This window comes from Eptesicus fuscus, chromosome 24 (genome assembly GCF_027574615.1).
Source record: "Eptesicus fuscus isolate TK198812 chromosome 24, DD_ASM_mEF_20220401, whole genome shotgun sequence".
Taxonomy (NCBI): Eukaryota; Metazoa; Chordata; class Mammalia; order Chiroptera; family Vespertilionidae; genus Eptesicus; species Eptesicus fuscus.
The window spans coordinates 13,862,197-13,886,764 of record NC_072496.1 but is presented as its reverse complement, the minus strand read 5'-3'; the positions used below and the strand labels follow the sequence as shown (position 1 = coordinate 13,886,764).

The 24,568-nt window shown below is 43.1% G+C and overlaps 1 protein-coding gene across 1 annotated transcript in view; it reads right to left on the bottom strand.

The window, feature by feature from the left end:
- CATSPERE (catsper channel auxiliary subunit epsilon) overlaps positions 1 to 24,568 on the bottom strand; it is a 79,146-nt gene that overhangs the window by 12,624 nt on the left and 41,954 nt on the right. Inside the window, exons 13-18 of the mRNA XM_054713085.1 lie at positions 21,812 to 21,887; positions 21,064 to 21,116; positions 16,488 to 16,538; positions 16,053 to 16,086; positions 15,905 to 15,984; positions 3,760 to 3,859 (exon numbers count right to left, since the gene is read on the bottom strand). Coding sequence (XP_054569060.1) covers positions 3,760 to 3,859; positions 15,905 to 15,984; positions 16,053 to 16,086; positions 16,488 to 16,538; positions 21,064 to 21,116; positions 21,812 to 21,887 — 394 coding nt within the window. The remainder of the gene's footprint in view (positions 1 to 3,759; positions 3,860 to 15,904; positions 15,985 to 16,052; positions 16,087 to 16,487; positions 16,539 to 21,063; positions 21,117 to 21,811; positions 21,888 to 24,568) is intronic.

Here is a 24,568-nt window from a genome sequence, read left to right as displayed (position 1 = left end):
GAGAACTTCTTAAATTCATTTAATTTGAACTGTTTCATATGAACAGTTATGTTACCTGTGAATATGACAGTTTCAGTTTTTCCTTTCCAATCCTTTTACTTTTTACATAGTTTTATTGTTTATAGTTTGCCCCTTTACAAAGATCAGGAACAATATTGTACTGAAGTAGTAGTAATTGGCACTCTTATTTCATTCCTGATTTCAGGTTTTCAAATTTTCACCTTAAGTATGATGTTTTCTATAGGGTTTTTAAAATCTATATTTTATTAAATTAAGGAAGTTACCATCTATTTATAATTTCCTAAGACTTATTTTAAAAATAATGTTAGCCCTAGCCAGTTTGGCTCAGTGGATAGAGGATCTGCCTGCAGACTGAAGGGTCCCAGGTTCAATTCCCGGTCAGGGCAGATGACCAGGTTGCCAGCTCAATCCCAGTGTGGGGCATGCAGGAGGCAGCTGATTGATAATTCTCTCTCATCATTTATGTTCCTATCTCTCTCCCCTTCTCCCTTCCTCTCTGAAAAGCAATTAAAAAAAATAATAAAAATAATGTTATATATGGATGATAATTTTTAATCAAATAACATTTCATCAACTATTATAATAATCTTATACCTTTTCTTAATTCTGATAATATAGTGGATTACTTTGATTTTCAACTCTTCTATGTGAAATGAACAAAACTTGGTTTGTTTATTGATTTTTTTTTTTTAAGAGAGAGAGAGTGAAACATCAATCAGCTGCTTCCTGCACAACCCCTACTGGGGATCAAGTCCGAAACCTAGGCATGTGCCCTGCCCGGGAATTGAACTGGCAACCTTTTGGTGCATGGGATGATACCCAACCAATTGAGCCACACCAGCCAGGGCAGGATATAATATTTTTATTATATTGATGAGTTTTGTTACTAGTTTGTTTTGGTGTTTTATATCAATGGTCATGAGTGAGATTGTCTCATAATTCTGTTTTGTTTTAAGGTTCTCTTGGATTCACAAAGTAAGTTGGATTAGAGATTTCTATTTTTTTTCTTGGAATACAAGAAGCTTTGGCATTTGTTCATTTTATCCATTTGTCCATTGGCAAATTGGTTGAGATAAATTTATTTATAACAACATCTATTATTTTGGTGGTAAAGTGGTGATATTCTAATTCTGCCTTTTTTTCATGTGTGAACTGTAATAATCTTATAAGAGACGCTTCCCCTCATCTATTCTTTGGCGAACCACTGGTACCGTTTATTTGAGGAAGGCAGGATGAATATTTGTTTCTCTCTCTGTATTTGCCAGTTTTCAAAATAAGGAATTGGTTTGCTATCAATCTCCAAAGGTGAACTTAAAAAAACCATCATGAGCTCATAGATTTAACATATTTAATGGGGTTGACCCATTGCAATAACAATCGTAATAAAGCTCAACTTGTCCCATCTTTGGCCTGTAGGAACCTCTTCATGTTGACTTCTGGTTACTAGCAGGCTTGGATACTTCCTTGCTGTTGGGTATGCTGAACTATTGCAAGTTCATCTTGTACATTTCCTCCTTCCGGTTGGAATCAGTCATTCATCTAAGAATCTCCAAGTACTTTTAGTGGGAAATGCTATTTCAAGACAACAATCTGGATACTGAGGATACTAACTGCTACTGATTAGTTATGTTTCCAGGGATCTTAAAAGACAGAGTAGAAAAAATTTTTCTATTTCTCTCTATAAAAATATGATATTCATATATTTATATCCAGGTCAATATCTAATACCACGTGAGTTTATATTGAGTCTTATACAAATTCAGGATTTTTGTCTAACTTCTTCCAGCCTACATATGCACCCCTTGCTTAAATTAGATAAGAAAAGAAAGGAAGAAAAATGGGAGGGGTAGAGAGGGAGAAAGCATAGGGTTCAGTATAATGGGTACCTAGATTGTGTGAGAAAAAGCAGGAGTCAGAGAAGTAGTGGGAGTAACAATGAGAGAACTGGGGGGTTGAGATCAGAGACTGAAATGTGTGAGTTTAAATGTAATTTCGGTAGGGGCAGTGATACTATTAGTTGAGATCATTTCTGCTCTGCTGCAATAATAACCCCCAACTCTCAGATTTACACCTTAAAAGTTTAATTCTTGACCACACAGTCGTCCCTGGTTAGATGGTTCTTTTGGATCACAAAGAAGTGAATCAGGAACTCAGGACTTTTCTGTCTGGTGGCTCCTCGAAGTCCCCCTCACTAGATCCTTTCACGCAGCTCTCAGATACTCCATGTTTCATTGTTGCTGCAATATATTGATATGTGAAGGAAGACAGGAAGCATGGAGGCTCATGTGGTGCCTCCTTAAGCACTTCATCCTGAAAATGACATGTATCACTTCTGCTCCTAGTCCAGTGGTGAGACCCAGTCACAGGGCCCGAGCCCACACACACGGGGCTGGAAAATGCAGGCCCTGCTCAGAAAGCTTCTTCCCTCCCGCAGTGACCCTGCCTGATGGCTGGGGGAACTCGGGAGTCCACTGTGACTCTCCTCAGGGCAGGAGGAGAAACCACTGAGTCTGAGTATCTGACGGTCACAAGTAGGGATGGGGTAGATGACAATGGATGACAAATGACGTTTTAGTTAGGGTGAGGAGACAATCTGGGAATAATACTGTGGATTAGGGAGAACATCCATCCCACAAGCTCAGCCGTGAGAGGATTTGGTAGGAAAACAGGGAAAATGATATCCTGTGAGGAACGCATATTGAAGGCCTTCAGAGCATTGAACCCTAAGGTGCACTGGGAAAGTTTGAGAAGCTGGAGAGTAATGGGAGCCTGGGCCAAGGATAGAATAGTTTCAGGATGGGACTGGGTTGGGAAAGTAGAACAGAAGGACTTACATACTAAGTGTTCAACAAGCGCAGGAGGAATGTGTGGTGCGACGCATTATGTTTGGTACCTAATTAAAGGGCAATTAGTTCTGGCAGTAGTACTGGGGGGTGGGGGGGGGGGGACGTGGGACAGCAGGTGGGAGAAGGTTTCTCAGCTGCCAGCCGCTGGGTGGTCCTTCTTGGAGAATTAAGGTCTCTGATTGGGGAGAGAGTTACTTTGGAAGGAGCAGGTCACTTTGGCTTCGTTTGAGCATGCGCTCTCTGGGGACTCTCAGGAATCAATGCTGTAACTTCTAGAGAAGCTCCGTCATGATGCCCTCTCAAGGGCAGAAAGCCCCACGCAGGGGCGGCTGGGAGGGACGTGGGAGTGGAGGTGGCCAGGCCTTTGTGCCGTGGCCTGCAGGGTGAAAGGCAGAATAAGGGAGATTCACTGTGCAGGCCACGCTCCACCAGGCGTGGAAGATGCAGGGAAACCGGGAGAGAGTGCGGACAGCGAAGTCAAGGTCAGCGAGTCACATGATGCAAAGAACTCAAGTGAGGCGAAGCCGGGAGAGTGTCTGTCTGATTTAGCACAAATGTGATCAATGTCTGGAAGCCAGAGGCAGACTCATAAATTCTCCAACATTAAATACAGTGTGGCGAGAAAAGGAAGTATTGATCTATAATTGCATCATGCTACTATAAATATTATTTTATTTTTTTCTAACCCCTGTAAGTCTGTTTTATGTGACAATGACTTCTTTTTCGTAAATTAATTTTAGCAGTCATAGGCTATAACATGAGGTTATATGCTTCTTTTTTCCTACCCTCAGCAGGCTGGTTTTATTTTCCTTAGATAATTTATATATGGGATTAAAATAGAAAGACATGTCTGATTGCATGCTGAATTCTATTTAATTCTAGGATGGCGTACCTTCTTCATAGTGATGTTAAAGGTGTAGTCATCCCTGCCGTGGATCTCCCACACGATGAAATTTACTTCCACATCTTCGATGTAGCCATTTTCATTGTATCTGAAAAACAGCAAACACAAAACACCATTGCATCATCCTACTATAAACGTTATTTCATTTCTTCTGACCCCTTTAAGGCTGTTTCACATGACAATGACTCTTTTTTCATACATTAATTTTCAGTGGCTGGTTTCATTTTCCAGTGGAATAGAGGGATATTAGGATTGGGTGGGCTTAGGGTTAAATCCTGTCCTGATCACTGAACAGCTTAGTGATCCGGGGAAGTTCCTTCAGCTCCTATCTGTGAAACCATCACCGTACCTACTGTGTGGGTTTCCTTCAGCTCTCAGAACACACCAGACAGTAACGAAGCAGATTTTGTTTGTTTGTTTGTTTGTTTTTTAACAGTTGGAGCCGTAACTTCTCTTTGCTTGACAGGAACCAGGTATTGGTAAGGCGAGGGTGGCCGGGGCCCTGCGAGTGGGCTGGCAGCAGGGAGAAAGATGGAAGTGAGCGATGGAGGGAGGGAGGGCAGAGCAAGATCCCCTGGTGTCATTTAATCAATGAATATCCAGTGTGGCCTAGTATGTCCCCGGGAATTAACCCACAGAATGACGACTGTGAGGATGGAGATGCTGCAGGTCTCCCTGGAGGAGGCGGCTGGAGGTGACACTGGGGTCAGAGGGTTAGCTGCCCTCAGGAGAACGGGGGTGGGCTGAGAAGCAGGAGTCATCAGAAGCTCCTGGAGTGATTTTAGGAGGAGGAACCAAGATGGCAGCATAGTTAAACAACTAATCTGCTGCCTCACACAACAATTTCAAAAATACAACTAAAAGACAAAACGTCTACCACCCAGAACCACGGGAAAGCTGGCTAAGTGGTAGATTTACAACTAAGGAGAGAAAGGAGCACAAACGCTGAAAAGCTGAGGTAGGGAGGCGCGTGAATCGGGCTGGCAGCGGGCGACTGGGTGCGCGGCTTTTCTTCAACCCAAAGGGAGACAAGCTCTGATCGCTCTGGGGACACGCGGGGGACCCAGATGCCTACGGGGAGAAGCTGGACTCTCGGCCATCGGGTGGGAAAGTGAGAGTGACTTTTTTGCAGAGGTGTGCCGAGCAATCATTGTTTTACTGCGCTGGAGCGCGGGGCGCAGGGACTTGGAAATGTGGAAAGGCAGAGACGGCTGATGCCAGCCATCGCCGTTGGCCACGGCCCAGCCTAGTGACGCCCTGAGACCCTGCCCAGCCCTGAGACCCCACCCAGGCTCCACACAGCGGCTTTTGCATATAAATGGCCTGTTCTGTGGCAGCTTAACCAAATTAACTGCAGCTCTAGTCAGACTGCTCCAAAACCGCCCAAGCAAAGGAGGAGAAAACTAGTCCTTGCTGTAGCTCCTGCTGGGGGACACACAGTACACAAGGGTACACCAAGAGTGTCCACCTCAAGTAACTGGGAGGCTGACCCATTGAACCAATAGGACACCTAGTACACAAAGCTACCCTACCAATTCAGGGAAGCAGAGAAAATGAGGAGGCAAGGAAACAGATCACAAACCAAAGAAATGGAGGAGAACAAGCGACTGGACATAGAGTTCAAAACCACAGTTATAAGGTTTTTCAAGAATTTCATGGAAAAGGCTGATAAATTCAATGAGACCCTTGAGGATATGAAAAAGGACCAACTAGAAATTAAACATACACTGACTGAGATAAAAAATATTATACAGAGACCCAACAGCAGACTAGAGGATTGCAAGAATCAACTCAAAGATTTGGAACACAAAGAGGCCAAGGACACTCCTCCAGAGAAGCATGAAGAGAAGAGAATTCAGAAAGTTGAAGATAGTGTAAGAAGCCTCTGGGACAACTTCAAGCGAACCAACATCAGAATTATGGGGGTACCAGAAGAAGAGAGAGAGCAAGATGCTGAAAACATATTTGAAGAAATAATGAATGAAAACTTCCCCCACCTGATGAAAGAAATAGATTTACAAGTCCAGGAAGTGCACAGAACCCCAAACAAAAGGAATCCAAAGAGGACCACACCAAGACACATCATAATTAAAATGCCAAGGGCAAAAGACAAAGAGAGAATCTTACAAGCAGCAAGAGAAAAACAGTTAGTTACCTACAAGGGAGCTCCCATACGATTATCAGCTGATTTCTCAACAGAAACCATGCAGGCCAGATGGGAGTGGCAAGAAATATTCAAAGTGATGAATAGCAGGAACCTACAACCAAGACTACTCTACCCAGCAAAGTTATCATTCAGAATTGAAGGTCAGATAAAGAGCTTCACAGATAAGAAAAAGCTAAAGGAGTTCATCACCACCAAACCAGAATTATATGAAATGCTGAAAGGTATTCTTTAAAAAGAGGAAGAAGAAGAAGAAAGATAAAAATTATGAACAACAAATACATATCTATCAACAAGTGAATCTAAAAGTCAAGTGAATTAAAAATCTGAGGAACAGAATAAACTGGTGAACTTAATAGAATCAGAGGCATAGAATGGGAGTGGATTGATAATTCTCAGGGGGAAAGGGGTGTCTGTGTGGGGAGTATGGGAAGAGACTGGACAAAAATCATACACCTATGGATAAGGACAGCCGGGGGGGGAGGTAATGGCAGAGGGGGGGTGGGAACTGGGTGGTGGGGAGATATGGGGGGAAAAAGGAGAAACAATTGTAATCTGAACAATAAAGATTCATTAAAATAAAATAAAAAAAATAAAGTTTCATTTAATTTAAAATTAAAAAAATAAAAGAAGCTCCTGGAGTGATGGTCACGCACTGCGCATGCTCAGGGACACGTGAGGACTCCCGCCAGCAGCAGGCGCCAGCACGTGGTCCCACATGGACAGGCTGCCCACTCCCTGACACAGGTGCCTGAGACATAGGCCCCATTGAGGTTAGAGTATTTACCCCAAACTCAGTGGGTTTTAAAAGAGATGTGTTATTTCAAATTAGTAAGATTTTTTTTCCCTGCTATCATTAAGAAATAAGGACTTGATCCCGGCTGGCGTGGCTCAGTGGTTGAGTGTTGACCTATGAATCAGGAGGTCAAGGTTTGATTCTGGGTCAGGGCACATGCCCGGGGTTGCAGGCTTGATCCCCAGTAGGAGGTGTGCAGGAGGCAGCCAGTCAATGCCTCTCTCTCATCATTGATGTTTCTATCGCTCTCTCCCTCTCCCTTCCTCTCTGAAATCAATACACACACACACACACACACACACACACACACACACACACACACACACATATATATTTAAAAATAGGGACTTGAGACCAAAGTTACAGTTCAGGTACTGATAAAGGCACACTTTTGCTAACCAGAGCTTGTGACTCATTTAAAATGGTTCTGGGTCTTCCTTCTCTGTCAGTTATTGCTTGTTTTTCTCAATGGAACTGTCCCCCACACTCCTGGGATGGGCATTTCACGTAGGGCCTTGGGCTCAGGCAGGATGCCTCAGTGTCTGATGTATTTTCCGGGTCCCACCTCTGTGTCTATTCATAAAAAACAACACATCCTTGCTGGCGTCTCATTCACCGCCCAGGTCTCTGCCTGACTTTGCAGTTATTTTATCTGGCTTCCCAGGCCAGCTACAAATTGCTACCATCCACTCCTGTTTATAAAAAGCAGTTATTGGGGGATGAGGACAAATATGTGACACCTTAATCAATAAAGAAATTAAAATAAATTTTTTTTAAAAAAAAGCAGTTATTGTCCCAACTGGGCAGAAAAAGTTTAAGTGTCAGAAAGTGGTATCTGAGAAGCTATTTCATTTTCATCTGAATTTTTCTTAGAAATCGTAGAGAGAGATCAGATGTGAGTAATGAGTAGCGGACTAATTCTTGGAGCGGGAGGAAAGTCATAGAGAACTAACACATGTGTGGGAATATACACAATTTTGTAAACAGTTTCAGAGATTTGGGTCAGGCTTCAGTAAAGCTCTAATTCTAGAACTTCAGAAGGTGCAGCATGCTTGATTGCATCTTCTATAAGCGATCAGATTTTTTGAATGACTGAGACTAGTTGCAAAGCCATATGTTTTATTTCAATGAAAAGGATCTTGAACTCTGAGCTGGCATCTTTTAACATTCACAAAAAACAATAAGCTACAGTGCCATCTAGTGGCAATAGGATAAATTGCATGACCCCCACTTTCTGGGTTTCGGAGTCCTAATATTCGTTGACGGGAGAATATTTGACTTTGGGTGGTGGGCACCCGATGCAAAATACAGATCATGCAACATAGAAACCCACATCTGAAATTTGTATGTTCATGTTGACCAATATCATCCCAATCAATTTAATAAATATTTTTTTAAATGATCTTAGGTAACATTTTATTTATTTCATTGAGATTATGGGACAAAAATACTTGCCTGTGTAAGCATGGATTATTTTCATTAATGTTCACTAATAGAAGATATAGTATTACTAAATTCTGGGAAATTTATAAATGGCACTAGTTGGCAACTAACTGCCTTACAATTTCGACTTCCCTCTGCAACTTCTACTTTTGGGAAGGAGAGACCTCTCTGCTGACGCTGCAGACACATGATTTCAATCCTGGGCCTTGTGACCCTGGAGGGACTGACCCTCCCAGGATTAATTAATTTGTATAGCTAGCAAATAATTTGCCTTTGAGCATGCCTTCTTATGCAAATCAACCAATCCAGAGCTCCCACCCCAACCACCTCCTTCCTGGGTGCTCATACTCCGAGCCACTATCCAACTGCCCTAATCACCCAGGGCCAGGTGTCAGACAACTAGAGGCAGCTCTTAGGCCCTGAGCCTGCTCACATTTTTTTCAAAACAGACAATCCTAAGCCTGCTTTACCCTCCTTATCCAGTCCTTCCCACAGAAAACGCTGGAAAGGCTCTCTCCCCAGCTTCCTCTCATTCCCTTTGCTCCTAACGACCCTGGTGCTTCCCATGTGGCCCTATATGACCTGCTGTGCCTCCTGTTTCTTGGGATCAGTGTGTAGAATAAGTGTCTTCCTTCACGACAGTCATTTCTGTCTATGTGTCTTCCCATCTATATATATATAAAAGCCTAATATGCAAATTGTCCCTCGGGAGTTCAATGGGAGACTGGGAGTTCAACCAGGAGATCGGGAGTTCGACCGCTCATTATGATGTGTGCTGATCACCAGGGGGTGTTGCGGAATGAAGGAAGGTCCTGGCCGGCAGCCGGAAGGCCCCAATCAGCCCTGATTGCTGACCAGGCCTCGGGACCCTATCCGTGAAAGAATTTTGTGCACTGGGCCTCTAGTATCTGATGAAAACAAATCCCAAGTGCCCCTAAAATAGCCATAATGCCTGTTCTTGAACTCCCTGCCTCAGAGTAGAGCAGGGTGGATTCTGTGGCACCACATTTTAGTTTGGGAGGGATTGTCATGGGCGTTGAGAAAGCAAAAAGGCAGCTGGGATGACTTGCATTGCCAGCTGGACCATACTCCCAGGACTTGCTTCATTCTTGCTAGTGTTTGATGGTGAATCCGTTGTCCTTTTATCTGTAAAATTCTGCCCAGCCTTGTTCCTGAGCCATTCTCTATAGAGGTAAGGTAACCTGGTGTCCTAGACTACAGGCTAATTTCCCAGGGACTGCCCGTCTGCCTGCTTCAAAAAGCTTAATTAATAAGCACCCAAATTTGCCCTCATAAACACCTAATTGAACACTCTGTTATCACGTATGTATTGCTATAATTCAGTGGAACTGGATACTGAGCCTATTGTTCTGTCCCTCTGTAGTGAGCCTCTAATATTTGGTTGATTATCCTAAGAGAATTGGAGGCAAGAAGCTTTGTTAAGTGATTCCCAGTAGCAAAGATACAAGTAAGTTACCTCTAGAAAAAAGTGCTTCCACTGTGGTACCATTTGGATAATTTCACTAATCCTCTTATCTGCTTTACCCAATTGCCATTAAATCATCCTATTAATTTTATTTTTAAATTTAATATTTGCTATATTAAAGTCCTTTTATGCTATTGCCAGCCAGACTCTGGGTCATCTGTAGTCTGTTACTTTCCGTGCCTTTTATTGATTATGGGTCATTTTCCTGCTTCTTTGGATGTCTAGTAATTTTTTATTTTGTACCAAACATTTAAAATTATACATTGTTGAGACTCTAGGTTTTGTTAGTTTCCTCTAAAAGGGTTTCCTTTTTCTTTTTTTTGTTCTGGAAGAAAGATAAATAATGATTGGATCTCCCTGATCCTGTTAAGGCTTAATTTTAGGATTTGTAGGGCTTTAAAAATGTTTAGTTTTGCCCTTAAATCCTAGGGCATAGCATTTTGTCTTTAGCTTATTTATCAGAGGTCACCCTTTTGGTTTCAATGGAATCCATCAGGTGTGTTCTCCAATACCCTCTAAGCAAGGTGGTGGGACTTAACACACCAAACTTTCTCTCTTAGCATCAGCTAGCTGTTGAAATCTCTTCCTCTCATTGTACAAACACAGTTTAAGAGTTAGCCAAGAATTTGAGGCAAGAGTTTTCCATATTTCTGTTGCTCCCCTCTATGTGACTGTCCTTTCTGAGATCTTTTAAAATATATTTTATTGACTTTTTACAGAGAGGAAGGGAGAGGGATAGAGAGCTAGAAACATCAATGAGAGAGAAACATCGATCAGCTGCATCCTGCACACTCCCCACTGGGCATGTGCCCGCAACCAAGGTATATGCCCTTGACCGGAATCGAACCTGGGACCCTTGCGTCCACAGGCCAACGCTCTATCCACTGAGCCACACCGGTTAGGGCCTTTCTGAGATTTTTAAAATCTAAATTTACAGCTGTTTTGCAGTCCCAGACTTCAATATCTGTCTCTTAAATCCAGTGGGACCGTCACTTTCTGTTAAAGCCCTGCTCCCTTGTACCCTGCCCCAAACTGGAGGGTGACCTCAGAGAACACTCTCACTTAGAAATCTTCCCTTTTTTCAAGGGTCATGTGGTTTTGCTCTCCAGTGCATCTACACAACGATGTGTTACATTTTTGTTAAGAGCATAGGTCAGCCGAAACCGGTTTGGCTCAGTGGATAGAGCGTCGGTCTGCGAACTGAAAGAGCATAGGTCATTGTTATTGGACAGAGTGAATGTCAAATAAAAATTACTTTGCTATTTCTTGAAATTGAATTCTGGAACATATTTGTCTAGACGGTTTTTGGCCCATTGTTTTCTGTATAACTTATAGGATCTGCTGGTCACATTCCGCTGACAACCCTGATGGGATTTTTATTGGAATTGCATTGACGTTATGGATAGATTAGAGGAGAAATGATACCAGAAGAATGGAGTTGCTCTCCGTCTAAATGAGGAAGGCTATTATTGATAGAGTGGTTTTTGAGGGAAAGATCAAGAGTTCAGTTTTGGACAGGGTAAGTTTGAAAGCTCTATTCACTATCTAAGTGGAAAAATGATATTATATCTGTTCAACACCTAAGTGAATTTATTGGCCTGGAGTTCAGGAATTTGCAGAAACTGTTAGTGCTCACCAAATACCCTTGTGGCTGTTTACATTTTCTAGCCCTCCTTGGAGTTAGACTGGGGCCATGGCATTAGGTCCCAGGTAACATGTGTGTGGAAGTGGTGTAAACCATGGCTAGGCTGGCCCTTTAAGACATCTAATGCAATCCTCCAGTCTTCTTTTTTCATAGTGGTAACATAGGAAGCCATAACCACATATGTAGCTATGATACATGTCAGACTATAACATGAAAAGAGGGAAACACTGAGATGCTAGAATTTCTTTGTTACTGCAGCATAACCTGGCCATGTTTGACTAATGCATGTTTGACTAATGCAAGGGGAATAGTCAGACTGGAGATAAGAGTTTTGGGGGTTTATCAGTATATTGAGACATTCAGGTCCATGAGACTGGATGAGACTACAAGAAGAACAAGTTGAGACAGAGAAAAGAAAGCCTTGAGCCTAACTGGTTTGGCTCAGTGGATAGAGCATCAGCCTGTGGACTGAAGGGTCCCAGGTTCGATTCCGGCCAAGGGCACGTACCTCGGTTGCAGGCTCCTCCCTGGCCCGGGCCCTGGTCCGGGCTGGTGCAGGAGGCAACCAATCGATGTGTTACTCTCACATCAATATTTCTCTCTGTCTTTCCCTCTCTCTTCCACTCTCTAAAAATCAATGGAAAAATATTTTTGGGTGAGGATTAACAAAAAAGAAAGCCCTGAACCTTGGGCATTTCAATATTAAGAGGTCATGGGGGGAGGGGAGGGAGAAACTATGAAATTAAGGAGTAGCTACCAGTGAGGTAGCAGGAAAAGCAGGAGAATGCAATATCCTGAAGCCGATGGAAGAAAATATTTCAAGTAGAAGGGAATGATCAAATGTGTCATTCTTGTTAATGAGATAAAGTGAGGTTAGACTAGAGAACTGAGCCTTGGGTTTAGCAATTTGGAGGCCATTGGTCACACTGGCAAGCAGGGCCAATGAAGTGGTGGGGGTAAAAGTCTGACTGACAGGGATATGGGAGAGAATAGAAGAATTGATGACAGTGAATATAGTAGCTAAAGGGGTAGTGGGGTCAAGAGCAGGTTTTTGTTTTTGTTGAGGGAAAGAACTGCATATTTATATGGCAAACCAGAGGGTAAAGTTGATGATGCAGGAGAAAGAGGGGACAATTTCTGGAGCAATGCTCTTAATTAGGAAAGGGGTGGGGATACCTACAGTTCACAAATGGACAGACAGACCTTAGATATGCATATAGTTAATCTATGGTGATAGGAAGACAGAGTTCATGGATACAGAGGCGTGAAGATGAATGGATATGGTGATGGAAGTTTGTGGAAGATCTCTTCTGACTGATATCACCTTTGACTCATTCATCTTCCTCACTTTCTTATCCTTACCATTCACATCTATCACTTATCAAGCCCTGCCTAAGATCTATCATCTATCTATCATCTATCTACCTATCTATCTATCTATCTATTATCTATCTATCTACCTACCTACCTACCTACCAACCTACCTACCTATCATCTATCTATCTATTCTTTAAGATTTTTTTATTGACTTTTAGAGAGAGAGGAAAGGAGAGGGGAAGAGAGAGAGAGACTTTGATGTGAGAGTGAAACATTGATCAGCTGCCTCCTGCACGCTCCCTTACTGGGGATTGAGCCCACAACCCGGGCGTGTGCCCTGACCAGGAATCGAACCAGGAACCTTTCAGTGCATGGGATGACACCCAACCAAGTGAGCCACACTGGCCAGAGCAAGCCCTGCTATTATAATCGCTAATTTTCTCATAATGATTCCTCTTCTTGTTGCTATTTCAGTAATTTGGTTATACAGTTTTACTACCTGAGCGTCCTCGGACTTGTTTCCTGGAAATTCGTCTCTGCACTTTTCCCAGAGAGGACTAGCTGGAGCACGTGGTGGGTCCGAGTGCTCCATGGGAGGAACGGAGAGGAAGGCCTCCAGGATCTGAGTCCACCTGGCCCATTGTTCAGCCTCTTCTCCGGACACTTCATTTCTCCCTGGGAGCCCCACCTACGTGACTCTACCTGAACTACACATTTCCTTCCTCAAACTATCACTTTTGCTGAAAAGGCTTCCCCAATGGAATTGATTACCTTCCTCACCTCTCTTCTTCCTTCCCCTGCCTTCAGCTAAATGCCCATTATCCTTTAAGACTCAGTGGCTCAGTTCAAAGGCATGCTCTCTGGCAACGTTCCCCAGAGCCCCCCTTCCTTCCATAGCTAGGCTGGATACTTTCCCTTTGAGCTTCAATGCCAACCACCCACACTGTTTCTTTCTATCATGCCACTTAGCTTACCCGCTCATGTGTTTATCTAATTCATCAGACTCTTGAACCCTTGGGTGCAGCAATCCTGTCTTATTTACCTTTGAATTCCCAGTGCCCAGCACAGTAATTAGTGCAGAGTAGCCGTTTAATAATGATGAAGTGAGCTGAAGAGTGCGCTTCTCTGGGAGAGAACATTAAAATAGCTTACCCGTGGGGGATGAGGCACCATCCTATATAATAAAAGGCTAATATACAAATAGACCAAATGGCGGAACAACCAGAACAACCGAACAACTGGTCTCTGTGACGTGCACTGACCACCAGGAGGCGAGTGTGGAACATGGTGGGCGTCGGCTGCAGCGGGATGATGGAGCAGGTGAGCAGGGGCGCCAGACCAAGGCGGGGCACCGGTCACTGTCATCGGGGAGAGCCTCTGGTGGTTACTGAAAATTCTTTGCTCCCGCGCCGTGGTCCTGCCAGTACTCGCACCTGCTGCTGGCGTTGGAGCCGCTGCTCACACCCTCGGCCAGTGCCAGCCCTGCTCGCACCCACAGCCAGTGCCTGAGCCACTGCTTGCACCTACTGCCGGTGTCCGGTGCTGGTCCCCATCGCTCAGCGCCATCAGCGGATGCGAGTGGCAGCTGCTGGCCCTGATCACCCCTGAGGGCTTCTCCACCTCCCCCTGCTCCTCCTAAGGGGCGATCGATCAGGGCAGCAGCCACCCCTCGCACCTATTTAGTGCTGGCCCCACTCGCACCCACTGCTGGCGCTGTCCCCAGTCGCTCCGTGCCATCAGTGGGTGCAAGTAGGGCCAGCGCTGTCAGCGCATGGGAGCAGGGCTGTGGGCAGAGAGGGGACAGGGGTTCGTGGTGGAAGGAGCCGGGCAGGGGTGTGGAGGATGGGTCAAGACCTGCCCCTGTGCCTACCACAGCCTGGCAGCCCACAGTTCCTTTCAAGGTGCACGAATCCGTGCACTGGGCCCCTAGTATAAAGTAAACAAAGTACACTGGGCATTGGTGAGAGGAAGAGTGTGGGGTGCCCAGGAGGAGCAGTGGCCTGAGTGGGTGTATAGAAGATCAAACTAAACAAGATAGCAGACTAACCGGAGGCACAGAGGACCCGTGACAGAGAGATTGTAGGAGGTGATGTAGGAGGGTGAGGAAACAGCGTGGAGTCTTACAACTGCATGGTGAAGAGTGTGTGTGTGTGTGTGTGTGTGTGTGTGTGTGTGTGTGGCGGGGGATATGCTGGCAGAGGCCTCTGGGATCCTCACAGGGAAAGGTTTGATGGCAAAACTGAATTGGAGCTCCTGACTCATTACTCCACAGCCAGCCACCCTGTGGGATCCCAGAAGCTGAATGCCTTGACTACAATTTTGATGTTTTACACCTAGGATTTTACTTTCAGTAATGCATCCTAATGGCATATCTGGACTAGAGTCCAAACATGTACATAAGTGGATATTCACTATTATTTTATTTATAACAGCAAAACAATTAGAAACATGATCATTTATCTTTTTTATGTATTTTAAATTTTTGTAACAAACTATGCGACTTCTGTAATCATAAATCAAGAATAAAGTCAGAGAAGCAAGCAAATGAATATAAAATTACTTGAAAAAGCCTTCCTCATAGCATTTTTACTTAATATTTTAAATACTGTTTATAAAAATTAAGTTAGAGATATTTTTGAAATCTCACTATTCCCTTACTAGTAATAGTTTCTTTCCTTGCAAGCTTTTGTTATTATTGGCCCACAGAAAGAAAAGTCAGATGTTACCCCAGGAAGGTAGTTTCTATCAAACTATCTTCAGTAGAGCTTGGGACGCGATTTAGAGAGGGAAAGGGAGGGTTAAGAGACTGCCTACAGCCCAGCCAGCATGGCTCAGCGGTTGAGCATCGACCTATGAACCAGGAGGTCAGAGTTTAATTCCCTGTCAGGGCACATGCCCAGGTTGCGGGCTTGCTCCCCAGTAGTGGGTATGCAGGAGGCAGCTGATCAATGATTCTCATCATGGATGTTTCTCTCTCTTCCTCTCCCTTCCTCTCTGAAGTCAATAAAAATATTTATTTCTTAAAAAAGAGACTGCCTACACCTCTGAGAAAGAGTCTCAGCTTTCTCACCCATTTATGTCTCAGGTGCTAAATTGTAACCTCTCTCAACATGCAGGAACCATGGGTTATCTAACTTTAGTTAACTAGTACTGAAAACCTAGAGTCACATATATTGGGTGTTCAAAAATATTTATTATTAAATGCATTATTAATTAGCCCTCTTTTCATCCTTTATTTTGAAACTTTGAAAGTAAGTTCAAATTTTAATAGAATATACTTACAGTTGAAGCAAAGGGTGAAATTTTTTTCTGAAATCAACTCTAAATGGGCAGCCATATTTTTTCCAACTATATTTTACTCTCTAGAAAAGGAAAAATGCTTTGGTTATTTTCCATACTAGGCTGATTAATAAAATTATAGTTTTCTTACCAAGTTTTTAGATGGTCGATGCCTCAGATATGACCTATAAAAAGATATTTTTATTACTTATCTTTCCTCTTTTCAAACTTAAACATTAAACCATTACTTGGTTTGGGTAGGGAGTTATCAGAGAAGTCAAGTAGATAATCATAATTCCAAAATACTATCAAAATATGTGGAGAATAAACAATACAATTCTAAGTAATACATGAGTGAAAGAAGAAATCTTAAGAGAAATTTAAAAATACTTTAAACTAAATAAAAATGAAAATGCAACTTTTCAAAATTTGTGAGATGCAGTTAAAGATGCAGTGACTAGAAGTAAATTTATAGCAATAAATGCATATATTATAAAAGACTGATATTAACAGGAATAAATACTGACTCTAAATTATTAATACTAAATTAATAAAAATTCAGTGCTTATGTTACAATATTTCTTACTTTTCAATAATGTAAAAGAAATTATGCCGAAGACAATCTTTGTGATTAAATCTACAAAAAGAAACATAATGAATTTGTAATATAATTTCTTTTTATATACTTGCACAAACATTTAATCATTTAACTCAATAATTCTAAAACTTGAGAGTATTACAGAGTCATTACTTATTGAATTATAATCTCTGGGGTTGGTGTGTTGCCCTAGCATTTCTATTTTTAAAAATCAGTTACACAAATGTTCCTGAAGACACCAGAATTTGAAATCTATTGATTTTTTTTGATAACTGTGAAAAATTGATAGAAAATCTATCAAAGATGAAGAAAAATTCCTGTAGATGATTTTATTCCTCATACATTTTTTAATTTTTTTAAAATATTTTTATTATTTTAAAATATATTTTTATTGATTTCAGAGAGGAATGGAGAGGGAGTCAGAAACATCAATGATGAGAGAGAATCAATGATTGGCTGCCTCCTGCATGTCCCACACTGGGGATCAAGCCCGCAACTCAGGCATGTGCCCTTGATCAGAATTGAACCCAGAACCCTTCAGCCTCCAGGCCAACATTCTATCCACTGAGCCAAACCAGCTAGGGAAAATATGTTTTTATTGATTTCAGAGAGGAAGGGAGAGGGAGAGAGAGAGAGAAATATCAATGATGAGAGAGAATCATTGATCTGCTGCCTCCTGCAGGTCCCCTACTGGGGAATGAGCCCACAAGCCGGGCATGTGCCCTGACCAGGAATTGAACCTTAACCTCCTGGTTCATAGGTCAATGCTGAATCACTGAGCAACACCTGCCAGGCTCTCAGACATTTTTTAAAACACACATTTCTAATTTATGCAGTTGTGCAGGTAAGGAGCTACTTTAAGGATTCACATATTTCTAATTAGGGTTCATGCAGACATAAGGCTATCATGGTATATGAAATGATAGCATTTTCTGGAAGTTAAATTATTCATTTGACCATTTTTGTTGGCTGCTTCCAGAGTAGCTCATAAGAACAAACCACTGTGTTTAGATAGATATTGGAAGTCTAGACTATCTCCCATCTCAAATGCAAATTAGACCCGAAGAAATGCCCTCCTTCATTGAGAAGTCTCCGGTCAGAAGTACCTTGGGCCCCACAGGTGGCCTCTAGCAACTGTAAAGCCTTAGGCCACTACAACCACAACCTGAACCTAAAATATTAGGGTTATATTTAGGTTCCAGAACAATGCGCCACTGACTAAGAGGCCTGGACCTTCGTCTTGAAGTCTGTGTTTTTGTAAACATGCTCTCCCGGTGATTCTGATGAGTAACTAGCTTGAAGATCGCTGTCTAGACCCTGCCACAAGCAGATTGGTTCAAGCTGCTTGGCCCCTCACTGAAGCAGGAAACCCACGTTCAGTGATACTGGGAATTTATTTTGGTAACTTGTTGCTTAGAGCAGCTATTCTCAAATTACCATGGCCCTACTAATTTTCTGGAAAATTTTTAAAAATAGAGGTTCTGACTCAGCAGATGTGAGGTGAAACCTTATTTCTAATAAGTTCACAGGTGATGCCTGGTCCATAGACCATACTCAAATGAGCAAGGATGTAGACCATCTCAGGAAGAGGATGTTATAGGCTGTATAAATCAATTAGCCTTTGCGTTTCCTGGAAATGCAGATTCCTTGCTGAGTGAGATGGTAATACTTAACACATTTCGGATGGATCAAGAGAATTCGAGTGTTTTCTGTTCTAAGGCTTGTGGCCAATCACGAGAATTCTTTAAAAAGATATTAGCTTGTGAGAAACCAAGATGGCGGCATAGGTAAACACCTAAACTGCTGCCTCACACAACAATTTCAAAACTACAACTAAAAGATAAAACAGACATCATCCAGAACCACAGGGAGGCTGGCTGAGTGGAAATTCTACAACTAGAAGGAAAGAGAAAAGCACACTGAGACTCAGAGGAGCTGCGGAACGCAGAGGTACAGAGGCGTGCGCGCAGAGAGGGCTGGCAACTGAGTACGCAGCTGGCTTTCTCAATCTGCAGAGAGACACAAGCTCCCGACTGCTCTGAACTCCAGTTCCGGGCGAGACTCTGGGGACCCAGACTCATACGGGGAGAAACTGGACTGTCTGGCAGTGGGCAAAACTCGAGGGCGGCTTTCTCTTAGAGGTGCTTGCAGTGATTACACCTATGGATGAGGACACTGTTGAAGAAATAATGACAGAAAAATAATGACAGAACATCTATATCCATAGGTGTAAGATTTTTGTCCCGTCTCTTCCCGCACCCCCCACACTCCTTTCCCCCTGAGGATTGACAGTCCACTCCCTTTCTATGCCCCTGATTCTATTATATTCACCAGTTTATTCTGTTCATCAGATTTTTTATTCACTTGATTTTTAAATTCACTTGTTGATAGATATGTATTTGTTGTTCATAATTTTTATCTTTACCTTTTTCTTCTTCTTCCTCTTCTTAAAGAATACCCTTCAGCATTTCATATAATACTGGTTTGGCGGTGATGAACTCCTTTAGCTTTTTCTTGTCTGTGAAGCTCTTTATCTGACCTTCAATTCTAAATTATAGCTTTGCTGGGTAGAGTAATCTTGGTTGTAGGTTCTTGCTATTCATCACTTTGAATATTTCTTGCCATTCCCGTCTGGCCTGCATAGTTTCTGTTGAGAAATCAGCTGACAGTCGTATGGGTGCTCCCTTGTAGGTAACTAACTGTTTTTCTCTTGCTGCTTTTAAGATTCTCTTTTTGTCTTTTGCTCTTGGCATTTTAATTATGATGTGTCTTGGTGTGGTCCTCTTTGGATTCCTTTTGTTTGGGGTTCTGTGTGCTTCCTGGACTTGTAAGTCTATTTCTTTCACCAGGTGGGGCAAGTTTTCTGTCATTATTTCTTCAAAGAGGTTTTCAGTATCTTGCTCTCTCTCTCCTTCTGGCACCCCCATAATTCAGATGTTGGTACGCTTCAAGTAGTCCCAGATGCTCCTTACACTATCTTCATATTTTTGGATCCTTTTTGCTTTTTTCTTTTCTGGTTGGGTGTTTTTTGCTTCTTCATATTTCAAATCTTTGACTTGATTCTTGCGGTCCTCTAGTCTGCTGTTGGATCTTTGTATACAATTTTTTATTTCAGTCAGAGTATGCTTAATTTCTAGTTGGTCCTTTTTCATATCCTCGAGGGTCTCACTAAATTTATCAGCCTTTTCTAGAAAATTCTTGAAAAACCTTATAACTGTGGTTTTGAACTCTATATCCAGTCGTTTGCTTTCCTCCATTTCTTTCATTTGTGACCTGTTTCTTTGTCTCTGCATTTTGGCTGCTTCCCTGAGTTGATAGAGTGGCTTTGTGTGCTAGGTGTCCTATAGCGCCCAGTGGCTCAGCCTCCCCAGTTACCTGAGGTGTGGACACTCTTGGTGCACCCCTTTGTGGGCTGTGTGCACACTCTTGTTGTAGTTAAGCCTTGATTGTTGTTGGTATCACTGGCAGGAATTGACCTCCAGGTCAATTGGCTGTGAGGATCAGCTGTGTCTACGATGGGAGAACTTCTGTGCTGGAGACACCCTTATGAGACAAGACTTGCTTCAGTGGGGCTTTGATGCTCACTGAGTCTGCCCCCTGAATGTGTCCCTTATGGATCTGAGGAGTTGTAATCTGGATGGTCCCACTCTGACCCCTGGGTACACTGGCTCTTGAATCTCTAAGGAGGTGCTAATTTAGCCTCTATCTGTGACCACCCAGCAGGAGCTATGGAGAGATCTGCAGATTCCTCTTCTTTGTTTGGGTTTTGTAGGTGCCCAGATGAGGCCCAGCTGTGAAGCAATGCAAGCTGCTGTGGGGCCTTGGGCCTTCTTTTGGATGTTCTGGATCTCTCTGACTCAGCTGCAGTTTGTTAGGTAAGTTTAGATTTCAAAGGACCAGGCCATTCATATGCAAAAGCCTCTGTGCACAGCTGGGGTGGGGCAGAGTCTCAGGGCAGAGCAAACAGCAATGGCTTCCTGTCAGTCCTGCCCTAAGAGGCCCCTGGGTCTCAGTGACCCTCAGTAATTGCTGCAAGCACCTCTGAGAGAAAGCCACCCTAGAGTTCTGCCCGCTGCCAAACAATCCAATTTCTCCCCATATGAGTCTGGGTCCCCAGAGTCTCGCCCGGAACTGGAGTTCAGAGCAGTCGGGAGCTTGTGTCTCCCTTTGGATTGAAAAAGCCAGCCGCGTACTCAGTTGCCAGCCCTGTCCGTGCCTGTGCCTTCGTACCTCTGCCTTCCGCAGCTCCTCTGAGTCTCAGCATGCTTTTCTCTTTCCTTCTAGTTGTAGAATTTCCACTCAGCCAGCCTTCCTGTGGTTCTGGATGATGTCCGTTTTGTGTTTTAGTTGTAGTTTTGAAGTGGTTGTGCGAGGCAGCAAGTTCAGTTGTTTACCTATGCTACCATCTTGGTTTCTCCTCGAAAAGCTGTCTGTCAATTCAGTTTTTTATTACACTATGGACATGTCAGTTATTAGCCTAAATTATCACTAATAATTACTAATTAGTTTACCACTTGTTTTTAAAACAGAAAGAGTAAGACAGGTCAAATGTAAATATACTTGCCCTTTAACCATAATATATTTGGTGGTATCACAGCCAACAGCTATTTGGAACACCTAAAACAAAGCCATTTGGTTGGTAAGTTCAGTGGTTCTGACCCACACATTTCTATAGCTAAAAGCAATTCCATTTCAAATTAGAAATAATAACCTTTTAAGTGTATTTTCCTACTTCTTTGATCATTTTTTAAAAATACATATATTTTTATTGATTTCAGAGAGGAAGGGAGTGGGGGAGAGAGAGATAGAAACATCAATGATGAGAGAGAATCATGGATCAGCTGCCTCCTGCATGCCCCCCTACTGGGGATCGAGCCCTCAACCTGGGTATGTGCCCTGACCGGGAATCGAACTGTGACCTCCTAGTTCATAGGTAGAAGCTCAATCACTGAACTACACTGGCCAGGCTATGCATTATTTTTTAACATTTATTTTTCAATTGCAGTTGATATACAATACTATATTAGTTTCAGGTGTACAAGATAGTGATTAGACATTTATATACCTTATGAAGTGTTGCCCCCAATAAGTCTAGGACCCATCTAATACCAGACATAGTTATTACAATATTATTGACTATATTCCCTGTACTGTACTTTACATCCCGTGACTATAACTAGAAATTTGTACCCATGTATTATTGAAGCAAATTGCTGTACTGTATACATCCTGTGTCTATTTTTATAACTGGAAATTTGTATCTATGTATTATTGAAATAAGTCTTTTTAAACCTTTCACCTGTGTCACTTACCTTTGGGGGTATTGGGCATGTTTTTTCAAATTCACTAGGCCTAACCTGCATAAGCATAAGACCCGTGTTCTGGTATCTAGGAGAAAAAACACATACAGGTGAGTATAGACTCACAGGGAGGTAGACATGACTCTGCCTCTCTGTAGAGCAGATAAGAGCCCCATGTACCTGCTGTGACTGGCCCCTCCTGAGAAATGCTGGGGGACTGGAAGGGGGTGGGGTTACAGTGCCCTGTTTGTGCTGAGGGCACCACCATCAGACCTGAAAGTCACTCCCACCTCATGGTATTCCTCTGGCCAGCATAGGGTTGACACAATGGCAACAGAAATGAGCATCTATCAGCATTTCAACCTCTCGATTCACTAACACCCTCAGTGCCTGGAGGGCAGAGGTCTGCTGCTTCCTGACCCTATTAAAGGCTGCAGCCACCACGGTCTCTACAGGTGTTCCCTCCTATTGATGACACCTCTGGAACAATGAAGACTAAGTTATGAAATTAGTTTCCTGAACCACATTATGCTGCACAATATGATCTGACTGGAATGGAAAGGGAGATCAGACACAATGCCTTACTACCTTGTGAAATGCTCCTAAGTCATCTGTGCTCGGGCAAAACAGGACTCAAAATCACAGGAGAAATTTAGAAGGCTTTATCTGCCCCTCACCTCTGCTAAGGTTATTACCTTTGGAAAAAACACTGGGAAAAACAAATACAAACTAACTAACCACAAACAAATGTTGTTTTTCTCCCAATATTTATTGTATTTTAATATTTGTTTAGTTATATAATTTATATAAAATGTAATAAGTAAATGAGGATACAAATAGTTCATTTTCATATTTTTAAATCAGTGTACCATATTTTACCATTCTAAGGTTCATTTTTTTCCTCATTTAACACTTTTGAAATCAGGAAGCCTCTTATAATTACTGTATTTTCCGACGTATAAGACGACTGGGCATATAGAAGATTTTCCTGGGTTAAAAAGTCGTCTTATACACCGGAAAATACGGTAAATATAACTATGCCAATTATGGCTTTTTTTCAATCTGAGGGCACCTTTGGCTTGATAAATTCATTATATAGTATAGATCTGTAAAGGACACTAAGGTAAATATTTTGTCTTTAATTTCCCAGTTTTTCTTATGGGCACATTTTTTCCCCTATCATGGTTGATTTCAAAGCTTTTGGTGTTTTTTTCTCAAGTCTCAGTATCCTGGATAGTTTGATATGTATTCTACAGCAACAGAATTCTCAGTAAATATCCACCTCACCCAAAATGCCAAACAGTCTACTAGCCCATGACATTAGAAGAATGAGAAATGGTGGTGGGGAGGGGAAAGGGATGGCTATCATGTCTATCATTTTCCTCCCTGTCCTTCCTGGCCACACTCCATCACCTCTTTGTTTTATTTTCTCAGTAGTACTTATAACTATTTGGCATTATCTTGTCTACTTATTTGAGCACTTCTCCCACTAGGGATCTGTCCACAGCAGTGCTTCCCTCTTCTTGTTCATTAGGCAGTTTGAACACCTAGAACATGCCTAGCATAGAGTGGACTTCTTCCCAGAAAAACAACGCTATTTTCCAAGAAAATATATTGAGTCAGGACAATGAGAAACACAGAAATGCCTTAAGACACAATTCCAAGTTGGTTGTCTTCCTCCAGAAATTAAGTGTTTAGTGCTACCTTATTCCAGGAGTCAAAGATGGGTTTTTATCCGATTCTACTCCTAGTTGAAGACTTCTGGGAAGATCAGCATTCTAGTTTTTGCCTAAGGATAGTATGTAAAGACTTTGGGATGGGAATGAAGGGTAAACGTGCTCAAAAAGTATTGAATCAAGAAATAACACCCTTTTTTTACATCTTCAATTGGGTGAGTGAGAACTTCTGATAGGGCAGCTTCCCTTTAGCCACAAGGAATCTTCTACATTTTTACACACAATACCAATGTCACATCTATCCAGACACTTAAAGGAATTTCCAATCTGGATATTTAAAAGGATATGGGGCCATTCAAATAAAAGGATAGCCACAAATCAATAACCTGAATAGCATATTTAGCATGAGCAGGCTCTTCTAAAAGTCATACTGGCCCTGGGTCTGGGAGAGGCCAAGTGTCCCTGGGTCCGGGTGAGACCATGTTTCCCTGGATCCGGGTGAGGCCTCGTGCACCTAGGCCCGGGTGAGCCCAAGTGGCCCTGGGTCTGGGAGAGGCCAAGCATCCCTGGGTCCGGGTGAGACCATGTGTCCCTGGATCCGGGTGAGGCCGCGTGCACCTAGGCCCGGGTGAGCCCAAGTGGCCCTGGGTCTGGGAGAGGCCAAGCGTCCCTGGGTCCGGGTGCGACCATGTGTCCCTGGATCCGGATGAGGCCTCGTGCACCTAGGCCCGGGTGAGCCCAAGTGGCCCTGGGTCTGGGAGAGGCCAAGCGTCCCTGGGTCCGGGTGAAACCATGTATCCCTGGATCCGGGTGAGGCCTCGTGCACCTAGGCCCGGGTGAGCCCAAGTGGCCCTGGGTCTGGGAGAGGCCAAGCATCCCTGGGTCCGGGTGAGACCATGTGTCCCTGGATCCGGGTGAGGCCGCGTGCACCTAGGCCCGGGTGAGCCCAAGTGGCCCTGGGTCTGGGAGAGGCCAAGCGTCCCTGGGTCCGGGTGCGACCATGTGTCCCTGGATCCGGATGAGGCCTCGTGCACCTAGGCCCGGGTGAGCCCAAGTGGCCCTGGGTCTGGGAGAGGCCAAGCGTCCCTGGGTC